General features: G+C 43.1%; 1 protein-coding gene across 1 annotated transcript in view; it reads right to left on the bottom strand.

Annotated features, from left to right (window-relative positions):
* LOC144799857 (sodium/glucose cotransporter 4-like) overlaps positions 1-17,614 on the bottom strand; it is an 803,794-nt gene that overhangs the window by 217,427 nt on the left and 568,753 nt on the right. The window contains exon 13 of the mRNA XM_078671442.1: positions 6,657-6,780. Coding sequence (XP_078527568.1) covers positions 6,657-6,780 — 124 coding nt within the window. The remainder of the gene's footprint in view (positions 1-6,656; positions 6,781-17,614) is intronic.

The following is a 17,614-nucleotide window of genomic DNA, read 5'->3' on the forward strand; positions in this document are numbered from 1 at the left end:
TTATGCATTTTTCAATTTTGAACAGTTTAAAATGTTTTGGTTTTCAAAGTTGTTTCATGGAATGTGAAAGGTTTTAATCATCCGATTAAACGGCAGAGAGTACTTTCACACCTCTCCTCCTATAATCCTGACATTGTTCTGATTCAAGAAACCCATCTTTCGGATATTGAATCCTTGAAACTAAAGAGATTATGGGTTGGCACTGTCCTCTTTTCTCCGGCCTCTCATAAAAAGAATGGTGTTGCCATTTTGATCCATAAACGTCTCAAATGTAAAGTAATTCTTGAAGAAAAGGATGATCAGGGTCGCTGGATTCTTGCTAAGTTACTTATTAATGCCATCCCAATCACCTTGTTCAACGTTTATGGTCCTACATGTTTTGATTCCTCTTTTTGGCCCTCCATTACTGCAAAATGTATTCAACATAAAAGTGATTCCTTCCTGCTAGGTGGAGACTGTAATCAGGTCATTGATCCCTTTTTAGATCGTAAATCCTCTGTCCGTTTTGCCCCTCACAAACCTCACAAACAATTCTTGGATACTATTACACAGGTTCACCTTGTAGATTCATGGAGACTTACCCACCCAGACACTGTAGATTTTTCCTTTTTCTCTCCTCCTCACGCCTCCTTTTCTCGTCTAGACTATATTTTTCTTTCTCCTTCTTTATCTCAAACCCTTATATCTTCTTCTATTGAACCTATTGTCATTTCTGATCATGCCCCTATCATCACTGATTTCGATCTTCTTCCCCCTCTTCCTAAATCCTCTCGCTGGCGTTTTAATTCTTCTCTTCTTCTGGATCCTCTCTTCTCTTCCTCTTTTCGTTCTTTCACCTCTGAATTCTTCCAAACTAACTCTACTCCTGATATTCCCCCCCATGTTCTTTGGGATTCCTTCAAAGCCACAGCTCGCGGATTTATTATTGACTTTGTCTCCAAAAAGAAGAAGAAATGTATTCAGAAACGTAAAGTCGCTCTCGCACATATTAAGTCATTAGAACACCAATTTTATACCTCCTCTCCACATCATATGTCCCCTGAACTTCTTCAAGCGAAAATTGCTTTTAACAAACTTACCACGGACTCCGCTTCTTCCTTTCTTCTTCGGGGTAGAGCACGTTACTACGGAGGCCGTAATAAATCGGGTAAATTACTGGCTAACTATCTGAAATCACGCAAAGAACGAACGCTTATTGATTCTATTTATTCTCCTACCAATACCCTTTTACACACAGATACAGAAATTCTGGAACAATTTCACTCCTTCTATGAATCTTTGTACTCCCCTGAGAACCCCCCTACCCCAGAACTCGTCCACTCATATTTTGAAAATCTACCTCCACCAGACACTTCCCAACTTAATTTCTCGACCATTGATTCAGACTTTACCCTTTCGGAGTTATCTACAGCTTTATCGTCTCTGACCAAAGGTAAGACCCCGGGACCTGACGGATTTCCAGTTGAATTTTATCTACATTTTTCCGATCTTCTCTTACCTAAGCTTCTCTCTCTTTTTCAATCTTTCTGTTCAGCTGGCCTAGCCCAAGGCTCCTTTCAAGATGCTACCATATGCCTCCTCCCTAAAGAGGGCAGGGATCCCAAATTCTGCAAGAATTATCGACCAATCTCTCTAGTAAACGTCGATTATAAAGTGTTTGCGAAATTGTTGGCTCTGCGTCTTGATACATTCTTGCCACATCTCATCGGGAAGGAACAGTGTGGTTTCGTTAAGGGCCGTCTTACATCGGATAATTCCAGACTTCTTCTCAATGTTCTCAATAAGGCTCCATCCCTTTCTTTTCCTCTTGCAGCTATCTCGGTTGATGCTGAAAAAGCCTTTGATCGGGTTGATTGGTCCTTTCTGATAGCGTCCCTGAAGTGGCATGGTTTCGGTCCGAAATTCATTTCTTAAATCTCTTTAATTTATTCTATGCCCAAAGCTTCCGTTCTCATCAATGGTCAACTTACCTCCCCTTTCACACTTAAACGTGGTGTTCGTCAAGGCTGTCCTCTTTCCCCCCTTCTTTTTATTCTAGCACTTGAACACTTTATATCTTCTATTCGTAACAATTCTTCCATTTCTGGTTTTCCGTACGGTCCTCATCAGCTAAAATTATCTGCTTACGCAGATGACATACTTTTATTCATTTCAGACCCAGTCACCTCTGTCCCTTCCTTATTAGCTGAATTTCAGAAATTTTCCTTGGTTTCCGGCTATAAAATAAATTCTGACAAAACGGAGATTCTTCCCTTAACTAAATTCTGCCTCCCACACGTTTTTGCCGCCACTGGTTTTGCGTGGAACAGTAAGAAAATCAAATATCTTGGCGTTCTCTTCTCTAACTCTCTTTCCTCCTCTATCAAACTTAATATCTCTGCAGTCGTCTCTAGAATTGATTCTTTGCTCTCTTCTTGGAACCCCCTATTCCTTTCCTGGTGGGGCCGTCTTGACTCGATCAAGATGATGATTGCTCCAATCCTGATTTATTTACTCTCTATGCTTCCAATACATATCCCGGCTCTCTACTTCCGTCGTATTGACTCCGTCTTGTCTAAGTTTCTCTGGAAACAGAAGAAAGCTCGTATTTCTCTCTTAGCCCTTCGCCAAGCTAAATCTAATGCTGGGGTTAATTTTCCAGACTTTAAGCTCTATCATAAATCTTTCTCTCTTCGTCAAGCTTCTCGCTGGCTATCGCACGACATAAACCCTTTTTCTCCCCTTTGGCTCTCTGTTGAACGTGAATTATTGTCTCCTTACTCTTTTCAAGATGCAATTCGCTTCACTGCTAAGGCTTCATGCCTCAATCCCCCATTATTCGAACACACTTCTTCTCTTTTAAGGCCCTTGGTATCCACACTCCCCGTTTCTCGAACGTCCTTCTTATTGTCACCCATTTGGTATAACTCACTTATCCTCATACGAAATAGGCCTGTTGCTTGGACTTCATGGAGATCGAAGGGTATCATCTGGGTTCACCATCTCTTTGACGGGTCCTCTCCCTGTTCCTTTCCTCAATTTCAATCCCAATTTTGTTGCCCTTCCTCGTTTGCCAACAAATACTATCTTCTTATGGAATCCGTTCTTGATTGCTACTATTCTCTACCCTCGGATGTAACATCTACTTCTTCTTCATCTCTTCTTACTATTCTTTCTACTATTCCTAAAGCTTCTCTTATTTATCGTTACTTCTTGACTCCTGCTCCCGATCGTCCCAAATCAAAATTGGAACTTTCTTGGGGAAAAAGACTTTGTTTGCTCTTGGCCGATTCCTCTGTGGGACAAAATATGGGCTAAATCTTTGAAGACCTCTCGTACTGCTTCTATCACTCAATCCCTCTTTTTCTTCTATCACAGACTATACCTCTCTCCCCTCTCTCTTTCTCGCTTTCTCTCTTCCTCTATTGCTAACTGTTGGACCTGTAATGCTCCCAACGCTGATCTTCTTCATCTTTTCTTTTTCTGTCCTTCAGTCCGACTTTTCTGGTCACAGGTCTGGTCCCGCATTTCTCGTATTTTTAATTTTTCTATTTCTTTTTCTACTTCTTTGGTGTTTTTGGGTAGCCTGTCCGAATCTTTTGACATTCCCCCACATTCACATGGTCTTTTTGACCTCGTGCTTGCCCTTGCACTCCAACATATAGCTTCCAAGTGGAAATCTTTGACCAAAATCTCCATAAATTGTTGGTGGAATCTCCTTTGTCATTCTCATAGATTGGATGTTGCATTTGCGTCTAGCTGTAAACCCTCTCGTAATGTTGAACTTTATTGGCTGCCTCTTACCCTATATTTAGATCAGTCCGCCCAAAAACCTTATACCCCGCTTTCCGGTGACAATTTCCGACCCCCCTGAACAGTTGTACTCCTGCTTATAGTTCATATTTTTAGCTTTCACTAATGCAGTTCTTATCTTACTTATGTTCTCTTGTTGATATGGTTTTTATTCCATAGATTTTTAATATACTTGTGCATATACTGTACTTTATTGCCACCGCTTTGCATGCATATTTCTATTTTTTATTCTTAATTGTATTAACATTGTTCTCATCCCTCCCTTCCCTCCCCCTTCTCCCCCCCCCAGAAAACTCTTTAAAAATGCTTTGATTTTTTCATTGTGCCACCAGCGACCTATGTTTTATTTCTCCCATGTATACTCCCCCTTTTTTTTGCATTTTGTTCTGCTGATGTCACCTTACTGTATTACCAATTTTATCTCAATAAAGCTTTCAATCATAAAAAGAAGACGTGTGGCATACTGGAGGGTAGGATTCTCCCTCATGAGGAACATATAACATTAAAACTCACCAATTGATAAAGTCAATGGCATTACTTTTTATATTTTTGTGTTGTGACTCTTTGACAAAGTCAGTAAGTCTGCCAAGGTGCTGCTTGGATCTGTGAGGTCAACTGCACAATGCACATGCCAGCAGGACATGCACGGCAGGAGGGATGCCAGCAGGAGTTGAATAAGTATGGGGGAAGAACGCATGGGGTTGCTTGCCTGCATCAGGGGTTGGCTTTACGTATGGTAATAAAATATTACCTTATGTAAAAACAAAGGTTAAAGTCACATTATAGTTAGGAATAGTAATACTATCTTATTTTACATAAAAAACTAAGAATTTGACTGAAAATAAATCAAAGTTTCAAGGGACATACAGCCCATCACTCAACTCCCCCGCCACTACGAATGTCTGTTTACATAAAGGGTATAATTTTAAGTCAGGCAGACTTATTGGCTGTGTTAAAGGGTAAGAACACGAAAATATAAAAAAGGCAGGCTATTGGCTTTATCAAGGAGTCAGCTCATCAATATCTACAAATCAGACCTATTGGCTTAGTCCGAAAGTCCCCAATAGGAGACTTAATGTATTTTTTTTATTTTCTGGGGGCTGCTACACGTCCTACAGCCTCCACATCTTTAAAAAATCGTATTGGTAATACCCCTACCCTTCTAGGGGCACCAGTTGAATCACACAAAAAAACTACAAAAAAACGACTAAAAAGCCCTTGCAGGACATTATGGCCACTCTTTGACCAGGGCAGTGAAAAATAAATGAGCAGCTCCTGCTCCTCATTTATTATTATTTTTGGCGTTGTTTGCATTATTTAGGTATCCTGGTCCTACATGAGACTCCCACACTTTTTAGGTTGGGAACTGCAGGGTGAGTCCCAACACCCACGCACTCCTTGCTGGCTCCCCAGCCAGCACCATGGCAACAGCCATCTATTTACTTTTTAAACTGGGCACCGACATTTTTCTTCTCAAACTTAGGGGCCACAAATGAGAGCCTTAAGCCTTATAGCCCCTGCTGGCTCACCAGTCAGCACAATGACAAAAGCTGGCTGTTTATTTTTCTTACTGTGGTCCTCCAGTGCCCACCTGCAGCCCCATCATCTATTTTAGTAAGTTGGGGGCTTTGGGGGCAGCCCCAATGACATTGCAGCCCCTGCTTGCTTCCCTGCCACTTATCCTGGGTGCAGTGGGAGCTGGCTGTGACTTTTCTCTCACATGGGCAAGAACAGCATTATTTGTGTTTCCGCTGGGTGGGAGAAAAGTTATGTTCCCTGCCTGAAAGCGTGCAGGCATTGAATGAAGTTTACATTCCTTCCCCATACTCTCCCAGTCAGAGAGCAGAGTGGTGTCCTGGGGAGGGGGTCCCTATAACACAGCTGCCTTCAGGCACTGGACCTGGTGGTCCTTAAAGGCATACAATGTCTCAGTGAGTGGGCCGCATGGCTCCCTCCACAATGAAACATTTTTTGGGGCCCTTGGGATTTGGTTCCCAAAACCTGTCAAAGGCCCAGGAAAAGGGGCATCATGCCCACCTCCCAATTAAAAAAAATGCTGCAGGAAATGGGTCCCTGTGGCCTTAAAATGGCTAAGAAGGGGGGCACTTATCCCCCGCTCCTCTATATTAAAAATAGGGAGACCCCAGAGGGCAGAGTTTCCACTATCTAAAAGTGGCTCTGGAAAGAGGAATGACTCCACCCTCAAAGTAAGAAAATAGGCCCCTGGGGATTGTGTACCAAGGGCCTGGAGTGGGCTTGGGTATGCCCCCCCTTATTTATCAATAAAAAATGACTGGGCATGGGAATAAGGTACTAGTCAAGAGAATATTACTCTATTCATGACATTTTCACATCAGTTGTTGTGCACCATGGCATTGCAAAAGTCTCCTCCATAAAGACATTTCACATTACATTCATATAGTAAGGAAATAAATAGCAACACAAAAGATACCAAACCTCTGTAAATGTATTTGTTTGTTGAAAGGCACAAACAACTTAACATAGCTAAAACATTAGTGCTGTATTAGCTATTTTGAACTCTTTCACTTGTATCACTTGGGGTAGCTCCTGCACTGATGTGTGGGAAATGAATTAAAAGAAATGCTCATGATCGTTTATCATGCTAGGCTTGTGGCATGTTTCCTATCCAGTCTTTTTCGTGAGTTTTAATATTTGGAATTTTTCATTTACATTTTCTAGAATAATCTCCTGTTTGTAATTTCATGTTTCAAATCATGTTCATTGGTCTGGCAGTCTCATGACAAAACTTGCTTTCTCCAAAATTATTGTTAAAAAAGTAAAATATTGTACCACCAATTCTATTACACACATATTATTCAAATAGCCCCTTTTTGTTGAGTTACCTGCAGCTTGTTCAGAATCATCCATGTCTGCAATGCTGTCTGCATCTTTCTCCTTCAGCCAGGGATTAATCAGGTCAACTCGAGTATTAGTGCTATGCCTAGTCCACCATGTTAAACGAACAAGCTGATAAAAATATATACTTAAGATATTTAAAATAAGACAATGAAAAGCATTAAAGTGATAAACAACTTAAAATGTATCAACGAAAACAACACAGTTAAAACTATAATTACAAATCAGAAAATGCTACAATTGATTGGCTCATAGCCAGTTTATTATTTCCTAGAAAATTCTTAGAAAGGCCTCATTACAGTATCATCCACATATCTCTATGCTTTCTCCCTCTACAAGTTAGCTGTGAAGTTCACAGAGTTTTAAAAAAGAACTAGAACCAAGCTCACCAAATGTTTCTGCTGTAGGAGACATATTCCTGGAGAACATTTACAACCATTCTGATTACTATGCAAAAGGCAGGATATGTACATTAAAATGGTTCTCTTTTTATTGGTACCAGTTCCTAAAACAAATGGGTCCCTGAAAATACTCTCTTTTGTTTGTTTGACTAGGTACCTGAAAATACTGTCTTACATTTGTTTGTCTCTTATATTTAGTGTTCGCAGTCTGTGAAAATGGTGTAGTCCCTTACCACTTTCACAATATACATATCTAAAAATATTCCCAAAGCAACTAAACGTTCACCCTGAGATTATTTAAAAAAAATATTTGATTAAGATCAGAAACCCCCGCTAACAACCTACAGGATATAACAGTTAGAGAAAATAACTTCTTGTTGGACCTGTTCTTCTGGCTGACTGTGCTTATCTTCAAATAATGCATAACTGGGTTGCCAAATCTATGCTTATCAATATTGATACTAAATGTTTGATAGGGTCTCCTCGTGCTAGCACTGGACACTATTTGAGGGGATGAGATTTGGCTCACGGCTGTTATGACAAGGAAAATAGCTAAAATAATAATAAAGTAGAAAAATTCATGCTCCATACTGATACCCTGAGGAACAAATCAGGGCTGTCCTTGCTCACTTTTATTATTTCACTTCATGTGGAACATGTTAATGTCACCTAATACCAATTGTCCTGGTGGCTGTTAATACGTATTTATTAGACCTTTCAACCTTGGGGTAGTCTTACTCCAAAATGTGTGACTCACTTCGAGCATTTTTGCTGAACCTGTTTTGTTGGCCTTAAGACTCTGTGCACTTTCCCACTGCTAACCAGTGCTGAAGTACTTGTATTCACTGCCCTAAAACATGTTGAAATTGGTATATACCTCATTAGAATTTTTTGTTTGCTTATAAGTCCCTTGTAGTGTGATATTCCATATACCCAGGGCCTGTAAATTAAATATTACCATTGGGACTGAATCCCCTATTGTGCCAACCACCAACGTAGCACTGTAGAACACTTCCAATGCCTGATACTGCAGCCTGAATGCAGTATGAAACTGCCATGTCAACTTACCATTTAAACCCCCTTGCCAAGCCTTAACTCTACTTTTATTACAGATGTCATCCCTAAGGTTGTTAAGGTTCCAAGTGTACCCCAATATAGGCCTGGGAAGTCTCCTAACCTTTTACCTACATTTCTACTGCCATTGTACTACGAAAACTAGCCTCATTAATTATGCATGAGGATTCTGGAATCACAGCTGGATTACCATCTTCTGCATAATAGCTGTATATCAGGTTCATCACTATCGTCATCTTCGGCTGACATGACACAGTAAGGTACAACCCATGAGGGCACCTTCTGGGTATATGAGCACCATATCTTTGCTGGGTTAGGCAGAGAAGATAGACATCCATGCTGACACGAGACGCTGAGGTCTCTGCACGCAGACACTGCAGCACACAGTGGTCTGACATCCCTCGCAGGATGTCCATCTTCGAGACCAAGAAAGGGTCCTTCTTTCTCCCACATAAGGAAATGGGGTATTAAATTATTTTTTATTGTGCACTTGTATAGCGCAAAATCCTGCCACCCAAAGGGTATCCTCGCGCTTTTGACTCCACTGAAACCTATACGCAACACGTTTTAGCCAGCTCTGGGGAAGAGATGAGTTTTTACATTTTTCTTGAAGGAAGACAAGTCCTCCAAGCTCCTCAAGGATAATGGAAGGGAGTTCCAGAGGTTGGCAGCTGTGAATCCAAATGATCGGCCCCCCATTCGAATCCTGTTAATCCTGGGAACCACAGCCAGGTATAACGAGGATGAGCGTAGCGGCCTCGCTGCGTGATACCAAAGGAAAAGGTTCCGTAGCATTACTGGGCCTTGGTCATGTAAAGCCTTAAAGACCAAGCAAGAAGATTTAAAAATAATTCTCTGATGGACTGGGAGCCAGTGTAGATCTCTAAGTGCAAGGGAGGAGGAAGCAACGCGAGGCCTAGCAAGGGCTAATTTTGCGGCCATATTTTGGACACGTTGCAGTTTAGAGATCAGGTTGCCAGGAGCCCCCAGAAGCAATGCGTTGCAATAATCTATTCTACTAAGGATAATGCCACGCACCACCTCTGGTCTAACCTGGAGTGGCAGCAGGGGGAGAATTTTCCGTAGCATACGAAGTAGCATCATACAGACAGAGACAGTTTTGTCGACAAAGCCGTTTAGCTGAAGGTTGGAGTCGAACATCACTCCAAGGTTACGGGCAGAATCCACCGCCACAACCTTACCTAATGAGGAGGACGGCCAAAGATCAGTCGGCAAAGCGCGTGGGACGCGGTCCGATGAGCAATGGAGAACCTCCGTCTTGGAGCTGTTAAATTGAAGCGAATTGTTCCTCAGCCATTCGGACGTGGCCGTCATACAGCGCTGGAAGGTATCTGTGGACACCGCATCTTTGCTTTCCAAGGAAAAGATGAGCTGGGTGTCATCAGCGTAATTGATCACTGAGATGCCAAAGGATTTGATCAATTTAACTAACGGACACAGATATAGATTGAACAGTATGGGGCTGATCGCAGACCCTTGCGGGACGCCTTGTCCCACTCTCCTAATACCTGAGCGAAAAGGTGGTAGGGCCACCACCTGATGCCTGTTCTGAAGATATGAGATCAACCAATTCCTTGCCAAACCAGCTATCCCGGCCTCCTCCAACCTGTTAACAAGGATGGAGTGGCTGACCGTGTCGAACGCGGCCGATAGGTCGAGCAGCACTAAAAAGGCTGCTCGACCATCATCGACCCGCGATCGAAGTTTGTCCAACACGACCACCAGTGCCGACTCCGTGCCATGGGCTGGCCGGAAGCCGAACTGGGCCATCTCCAAATAGTTGTTACTTTCCAAAAAGTCGGAGAGGGACCGGGTAACCAGTTTTTCCATGATCTTCACTGGAAAAGGAAGCAAGGATATTGGTCGATAATTCGACAAACAGGTGGGGTCTAGCGTTGGCTTTTTTAGGAGAGGGGAGACCACCGCCAACTTCCAGCTGTCAGGGACCACAGCTGATTTAAAGGACTGAAGACAGATGGAGTGTAGAGGGGAAAAAAGTTCATCCTGAAATATTTTCCAATAACTGTGGGGCAGTGGATCCAAAGGGGAACCAGAGTTCACTCCGTTTGCTAGCTTGCAAAACTCGTCCAATGAGGGAAGGGGGAAAGACTCCAACCGTAAACGGGAAGTATGCTCATCCCCCTCAGCAGGGGCAGGGGAGGGTGGACAGGCAATCACAGGCTGAGGGACGTATGTGCCTGAGGGAGCGAGGGCATTTAAAATGTTTGCAATTTTATCCTCAAATGCTCCTGCTAAGGAATCACAGAGTGATTGTGAGGCTGGAATATTATACGCCGCGCACTCGGGCTTAGAGAGGTCATTTACTATTTTAAATAAGGACTGTGATTTATTCGTTGCCTGTGTCAACGTGACCTCAAAATATTTTGCCTTAGCACTTTTGATTTGGGCTTTATATTCAAGCAATGCAGTTTTATATAGTGACTTAGCATTCTCGGAATATGACCTCCTCCACACCCTTTCCGCCTGCTTACACTGGAGTTTCAGTTGAAATAAGTCAGGAGAATACCAGGGCTTTGTGGGTGGCGCTTGGCCTTAGGGTTCCGTATCGGGACCAATATGTCCAGAGAGCTGGTAATTTGCTGGCGCAAGCTAGAATAGCTTGCTTCAGCATTTTCCATCAAATGGAAAGTCCCGGAAAGGAGGGGTGGAAGTTCCGAGTAATGTAAGAGCTTTGACCACTGTCTCTTCGCAGTAGACTTCACTCCATTCTTGCCGAGGGACTCTACAGGGAGGTAGAGGGAGAAGCAAACTAGTGCGTGGTCTGTCCAGCATTGAAAAATTATTTCCCCGACTACCACCCGAGAGGCTTCAGCGAAGATCAAGTCCAATACATGACCCTTCGTATGGGTCTGGGACAGCACCAGCTGTTGCATCTGAAGGTTGCCACATGCCTGGCACAGTTCTCTATATGCTGTACCCAGAGACCCATCAGGCCATAGATTGAAGTCTCCGAGAACAAAGAGTCTCGCATGCGAATTAGAGAGGTCATATATTAAGTCTACCAAGTCTGGTAGTTTAGACGGTGCAGAGCCCGGTGGTCTGTAACAGAGCAGTCCGGACTGTACGACCCCTTTATGTCCTTTCATCGAGAAACCCAAGAGTTCAAACTCCTGGACCGCTTTGACCTCGAATAGAGAGAGCGCCAATGAGTCTCTGAAAATAAGACCAATTCCTCCGCCTCTACTCCCTACCCTCGGGCAATGCATGATTTTATATCCCGCTGGACAGGCTAGTCCAAGTTCCACATTGCTGTCTGCTCGTGTCCATGTCTCAGTTAAAAAAAGCACATCCAAAGCATGGAAGTCTATGAGGAGTGCTATTTCAGCGTGATGTTTACAAAGTGAGCGGACATTGAGCAGGCCACAGGACAATGCGTTTGGGGTTGTAGCTGTATTAACTCAGACCTGGAGTATGTGACTGGAGATGAGGAGGTACGGGCAGCGTGACTGGCACCGGGCACGACCGGCGCGCGAACGGGTGCAAACGGGCTTGCCTCTGGCGCACCTCCGGCGCGCCCGCTGCTCGTCACCGCTGCGCGCTTGAGGGTAGCACATCTTATATGGCCGTTAAGCGCGGGATTCCTGCCAGGCCGATCTCTGGCACCACACCCAAGATGGCGCCCGTAATTCGGCACCTCCTGGCTATCCACACCCAAGATGGCGGCGCAAGCACCGCAATGCGCTTTCCAGGGGATCCTGAGTTCTAAATCCCGCAAAGTGTGAGTGATGGCACAATTATAATGCAGGTAAGACCTGAATATAACCCCAGGCGAATTTCCCAGCGCGAGAGGATAACTGCGTTCTAATCACGCAGCGCAATAGAGCAATAGTGCAAGTGCACGTGAAGCTAAGTGATTTAAAATAAGGCGTTTTAAAAAGAGGCAGCACGAGAGCAACAGCAGCAGCTGCGCGAGCGTGTGGTATCAAGTTGAATCTACCTGAGACTGAGGAGATATCCGCTTAAATAAGCTCTTCAGAGCGCGGGATTCCTGCCAGGCCGATCTCTGGCCCCACACCCAAGATGGCGCCCGTAATTCGGCACCTCCTGGCTATCCACACCCAAGATGGCGGCGCGAGCACCGCAATGCGCTTTCCAGGGGATCCAGAGTTCTAAATCCCGCAAAGTGCGAGTGATGGCACAATTATAATGCAGGTAAGACCTGAATATAACCCCAGGCGAATTTCCCAGCGCGAGAGGATAACTGCGTTCTAATCGCGCAGCGCAATAGAGCAATAGTGCAAGTGCACGTGAAGCTAAGTGATTTAAAATAAGGCGTTTTAAAAAGAGGCAGCACGAGAGCAACAGCAGCAGCTGCGCGAGCGTGTGGTATCAAGTTGAATCTACCTGAGACTGAGGAGATATCCGCTTAAATAATCTCTTCAGAGCGCGGGATTCCTGCCAGGCCGATCTCTGGCCCCACACCCAAGATGGCGCCTGTAATATGGCACCTCCTGGCTATCCACACCCAAGATGGCGGCGCGAGCACCGCAATGCGCTTTCCAGGGGATCCTGAGTTCTAAATCCCGCAAAGTGCGAGTGATGGCACAATTATAATGCAGGTAAGACCTGAATATAACCCCAGGCGAATTTCCCAGCGCGAGAGGATAACTGCGTTCTAATCGCGCAGCGCAATAGAGCAATAGTGCAAGTGCATGTGAAGCTAAGTGATTTAAAATAAGGCGTTTTAAAAAGAGGCAGCACGAGAGCAACAGCAGCAGCTGCGCGAGCGTGTGGTATCAACTTGAATCAGGTATGCTTTATCCTAGGGGATTCTTGGCTATACAGCTACACACAGGCTAGGGACATTTAGGTACATCGAGTTAGGGTAAGCATCGTAGGAGTACGCATTATTACTATCTTGTATTTGCATGCCTACAGATATTCATTCTATTAGTACTATGGTAGAATTCTACCATCTATTTACTCTGTTAGTGCTCATGATTGTATATATCCGTTTCTGTCTTATAGTTGTTGCAGCATATGTATTTTACACAAGAAGGACGCTGGTTCAATAAATGCTAATTGAAAATGCCCCCATCATTTATTCTGTGTATCTCTCTGACACAAAGAGAGCACGCGTTACTGAGCAAAAGTACTGTATTATTTCCACAATTCCTGGGGGGTCAGGGTTGTCATGTTTGATAGTTGCCAGAAACTATTTGCTCCTTGGTAAGAGGGGCACATGAGCTAACCGGTGGAGTGGCAAACATTTTCAGTGGGTGTGTCTGGAATCAGTTGGGACACCAGTCTCACAGTTTATGTTGTCTAAACGTGCAGATCCTACATAGATTTATAGGAACTACACAACATGGTACAGCCAATGTTGGTTTGGTTCTTATTTAATGGTCAAATCCGAGTAGTTCAGTTGTGCTTTTGTCAGATACCCTTACTCACATCTACCGAAGGACGTCTGGAGTGGGAAGGGAAAAATCTGCTGCAGCTGAGTAGATATATCCTATGTATTGGCTGTAGATTTTATTCAAGCTTGAAGGATTTTACTTCCCTATTATGCATTATCCCTTATCTCAGTTTTCCTGAAGCTCTTTCAACAATGTCTTTCGAAAGAGAACGCTGCGGCAGCATTACAAGCGAATACAGCAGGGGATGGGGAGCTGGAAGGTGCTATAAACATTTCCGAAAATATCAGAAATGCACTTACTTTAAATCGAGCACAGTTTGGAGTCTCAGCATTAGGTGGGACTGTAACAATCATGATTGAGGCAGACGAATCATTCAGGATGGAGGTATTCTATTTGTGTGTTAAATTGCCAACATCAGATGCACGCATAAATACATTTCATACTTACAAGCCGGATGAAACACCGGAAGAATATTGTCCATACAAGGACATTGAAATTCCACTTAGTTACCAGGAGCATATAAACTGGTTTAAAGGCGCCCTCCCACACACCACATAAAAAGTAAAACTTGGTCCGCCCAGCAGAGATGGAGCAACTTGGTCGGTCTTAGCGGCTTGTACACCACATCCAGACGTTGAAACATTGCCATTAGCAGAACTACGTACACTTCACAAATAAATAATAAAACTTCATAGTAACTTGACACAGTTCTTCATGAGAAACTCACACTTCAACCAACTAACATTACACCTGCAGGTCAACTACAAAGGACAGCAACTAAGATTACCCCACAAATGCTGAACATGGTTAGAGGAAGAATGCCCAGTAAACATGAGGGATTGCCATTCTGGATAGAACAGAAAATAGCACAGTACAGGCTGTGTTTACACACACAGGCCCACAAGAAAAATACAGAATACTGTTAATCTGCTTGCCAATGGGGATAGCTCTCCCGATAGAGGATTGTACCACTTGGGTACAGGCTTCCCTGCCATCTATACAAGAACTCATGGTATCCATTCAATAGTGGTTATATCAGAAGTATCAAGACAAATACAGAATGAATATGGAGCAGAACCTGCTCTGAACTTGGGGATGAAATTATTAGGTAATTTTTCTAGGCCTGGGCGGCAAATTCCGTTCCGCTCACGGAATTTAAGGAATTTGGGTAATTTCGCGTTCCGCGGAGAATGTGTAATTGTCCAAACTTCTGCATTCCGCGACTTCGCGAAATGTTTTGCTTGTTCGCGTTCTCAGAACGCGTGTTCACAAAATATTTCCCCTTGAGCACGCAAACAGCGATTGTGAACAGTAAAAAAGCATTGTGAACAAGCAATCCCGCAAGTTTGTGGAACTTCTGCGTGTTCGCAGAGATTATTTACCGTTTCGCGGAGATTTGCGTAACGCGATTAGGCAAATTCCACCCACCCCTAAATTTTTCCGAGGTATCTAAAATTATGTTAGCAAACATAAAAGGGGAGGCAGCAGCAATGGCTACACACCAATGCTTGCAGAAATGCACCCCTACACAACAGGAACAAGAATTACCAACAATTATCGAAGATACATATGCCAAATTAGGTAGAGATAATTTGGGAGCAGGAGCTATGAAAACACAAGTAATGGGTAGTTCTGAAAAGGATAACACCAAGCATGCACCTGACTCTTCAAAGAGAAAATGAGATAATAAAAAACAAAAAAATAGAGATAATAGATCACAATCAAGAGGTGGGTCTCCTCAGCAGGAGCGCCCTCCGAAAGGAGGTATAATATTAGTAATCATGATAACATTCAAAAACCTGACAGGTATCAGGATACTGATACACATTCCTCTCGTTCCTTGTAGATTTCATCGAAAAAATCTGGGAGGGAAGGACGGTCGGGACACAGATCAGAAGAGCAAACAGAGTCAAGAGACACACATCGCAATTCAGATTTTAATATCAAAAAAGAAGATAAACCAAAATCTCAATTTAAATAGAAGAAGATAGCGGGCCTTACAATAAGAAATTCCCAGGCTACTGAGGGCTCAGCTTCTGAAAGGGGATTGGGCTCTGATGATGCTAGACAGTGCAGCAGAAGTAACAACAACTCACCAGAACCTGATGGAATTTCTGGTGACAGGGGTGTTGAATGAACATATCACGGTGGAAATGCCTGATACTAGGGTGAGTGTCCCACACCAGTTATATGAAATAACACTCCAGATGGAGGGGGACATTCCTAGGAAGGTTAAAGGTCTCTTTTGGGACAACTTGTCATTTGGCTACAACATTCTTTTAGCAGAAAAAGATTGGCCGCCTGAGTTTGTTATGGATTGCCCAACAGGAGAAACAGTGATTTAACCAACATCCTTGGCCCTTGTCACAGAATCACTGAAACATTCATACGCCCAGGAGCGCGTGGTAGCATTAGCTCCTGCATTATACCGCAATCCTTTAGGATGGTATGCCGAGTCACATCACCATGTAATCCTAGTAAAAACTACTCCAACTCCACAGAGACAGTACCCCATAAAACATGACGGGAAAAAACAAGTCAGGTAGATCAACTTGAATATCAACGTGTAATAGAGAATTGTACCTCTTCAATGAAGAATCCTTTGCTTCACATAATGAAACCCGAAAATTCATATCGTCTAGTTTTAGATTACAGGCATTTGAACACTTGCACAAATATATTTGCAGTACAAAATGCACACAGTGCCGCATTTATGAATAACATTGTGCAGAAAAAATACAAAACAACACAAGATAACTCAAATGGATTATTTTGCCAAAATAAAGCAACTGAAATCAGACATTTGACAGCATTTTCACTCCTAGGCGCTCAGGGTAAATTTTGTAGACTGCCCCAGGGGTATAAGAATAGCCTGTGGTGGTTTTCAGCAAGAAAAACAGAGGTGCTTCAAAATTTTGATGAGGAGGCATTGTCCTATGTAGGCGATATTTATCTGATGGACGATGAATTATTTGGCCGTAGTGAAAAACATAATTTTGGGGTTTGCTTCTGAGGTCTACAAATGTAATTTTAAAAATCAAAAATTGACCACCTCAAAATCCTATTTTTGGGTTGTGAATTGTGAAATGAAGGGAAAAGCCTAGCAGCTAACTTTTCAGAAATGTTTGCACTGCTCCAACCTCCAAAGACTCTAAAAAATGTACAATCCATTTTGGGATTTCTAAATTTTGGCAGAACATACATCTTAGATTATGCGGAAAAAGTGAAAGCTTTCAACAACTTAATCAGACCAGATTTTTCAATTCACCATTGGTCACAGGAACATACAGATATCCGATGTTCCTTACAAGCTGACATGATAGCTTCCAAACACTTACACACACGTGCAAACACTACGAATTTGGTGATCTGTGTAGTAGCAGGTCAATCTGGATATACTTTTTTTACCATCTGTTTATTGATATTTGAACACACATGCACAAAACTTGCAAAATTAAAGGAGAAAGAAAAAAAACATTCCAAAACATCATACTGAAAACATAACATATAGTTGATCACAGCAGTCTTTAGACTTTGATTTAAGTATTACCAGCATTCTGTCTATTACTGTCATTTATGCAGTTTTTTGGGGGGGGAGCATACATTCCTTCTTGAAGGTCTTGCCTATAAACAATGTTAGTCGATTACAGTCGATCTGACCTTGCAATAGTTATTTGGCAGTCAATCAGCAGCTAACATCATCTTGAGTATAAAAATTTGTCAGACAGACATTTGTATCCTTTCCCGCTTGTTGGCAGGTTCATAAGTTTGGACATTCCGAGTGAGGTTCTTTCACCTCTCTTACAGTGACGTAACTTCTCTATAAACCCCAAAGGTTTTTTGGCTGGCTCGGGGGGGGGAGTAGCTCACTGTATAATTCTGTTTGCATATTACAGTACACTATGTCATTATACCAGCTAGCTTTAGTGGGAAGCGGACCGCAAGCCCAGCACATCGCAACCCTGCATTTTGCCAGTAGCAGTCCCATATCCACTAACCGTCCAACTTCTTTCGGCAAACGCTTTGAGTAGCCCAGCAGCGCCAATAACCGTTCCGGAGTTAACGTCA

The sequence above is a fragment of the Lissotriton helveticus genome, chromosome 1_2 (genome assembly GCF_964261635.1).
Source record: "Lissotriton helveticus chromosome 1_2, aLisHel1.1, whole genome shotgun sequence".
NCBI lineage: Eukaryota > Metazoa > Chordata > Amphibia > Caudata > Salamandridae > Lissotriton > Lissotriton helveticus.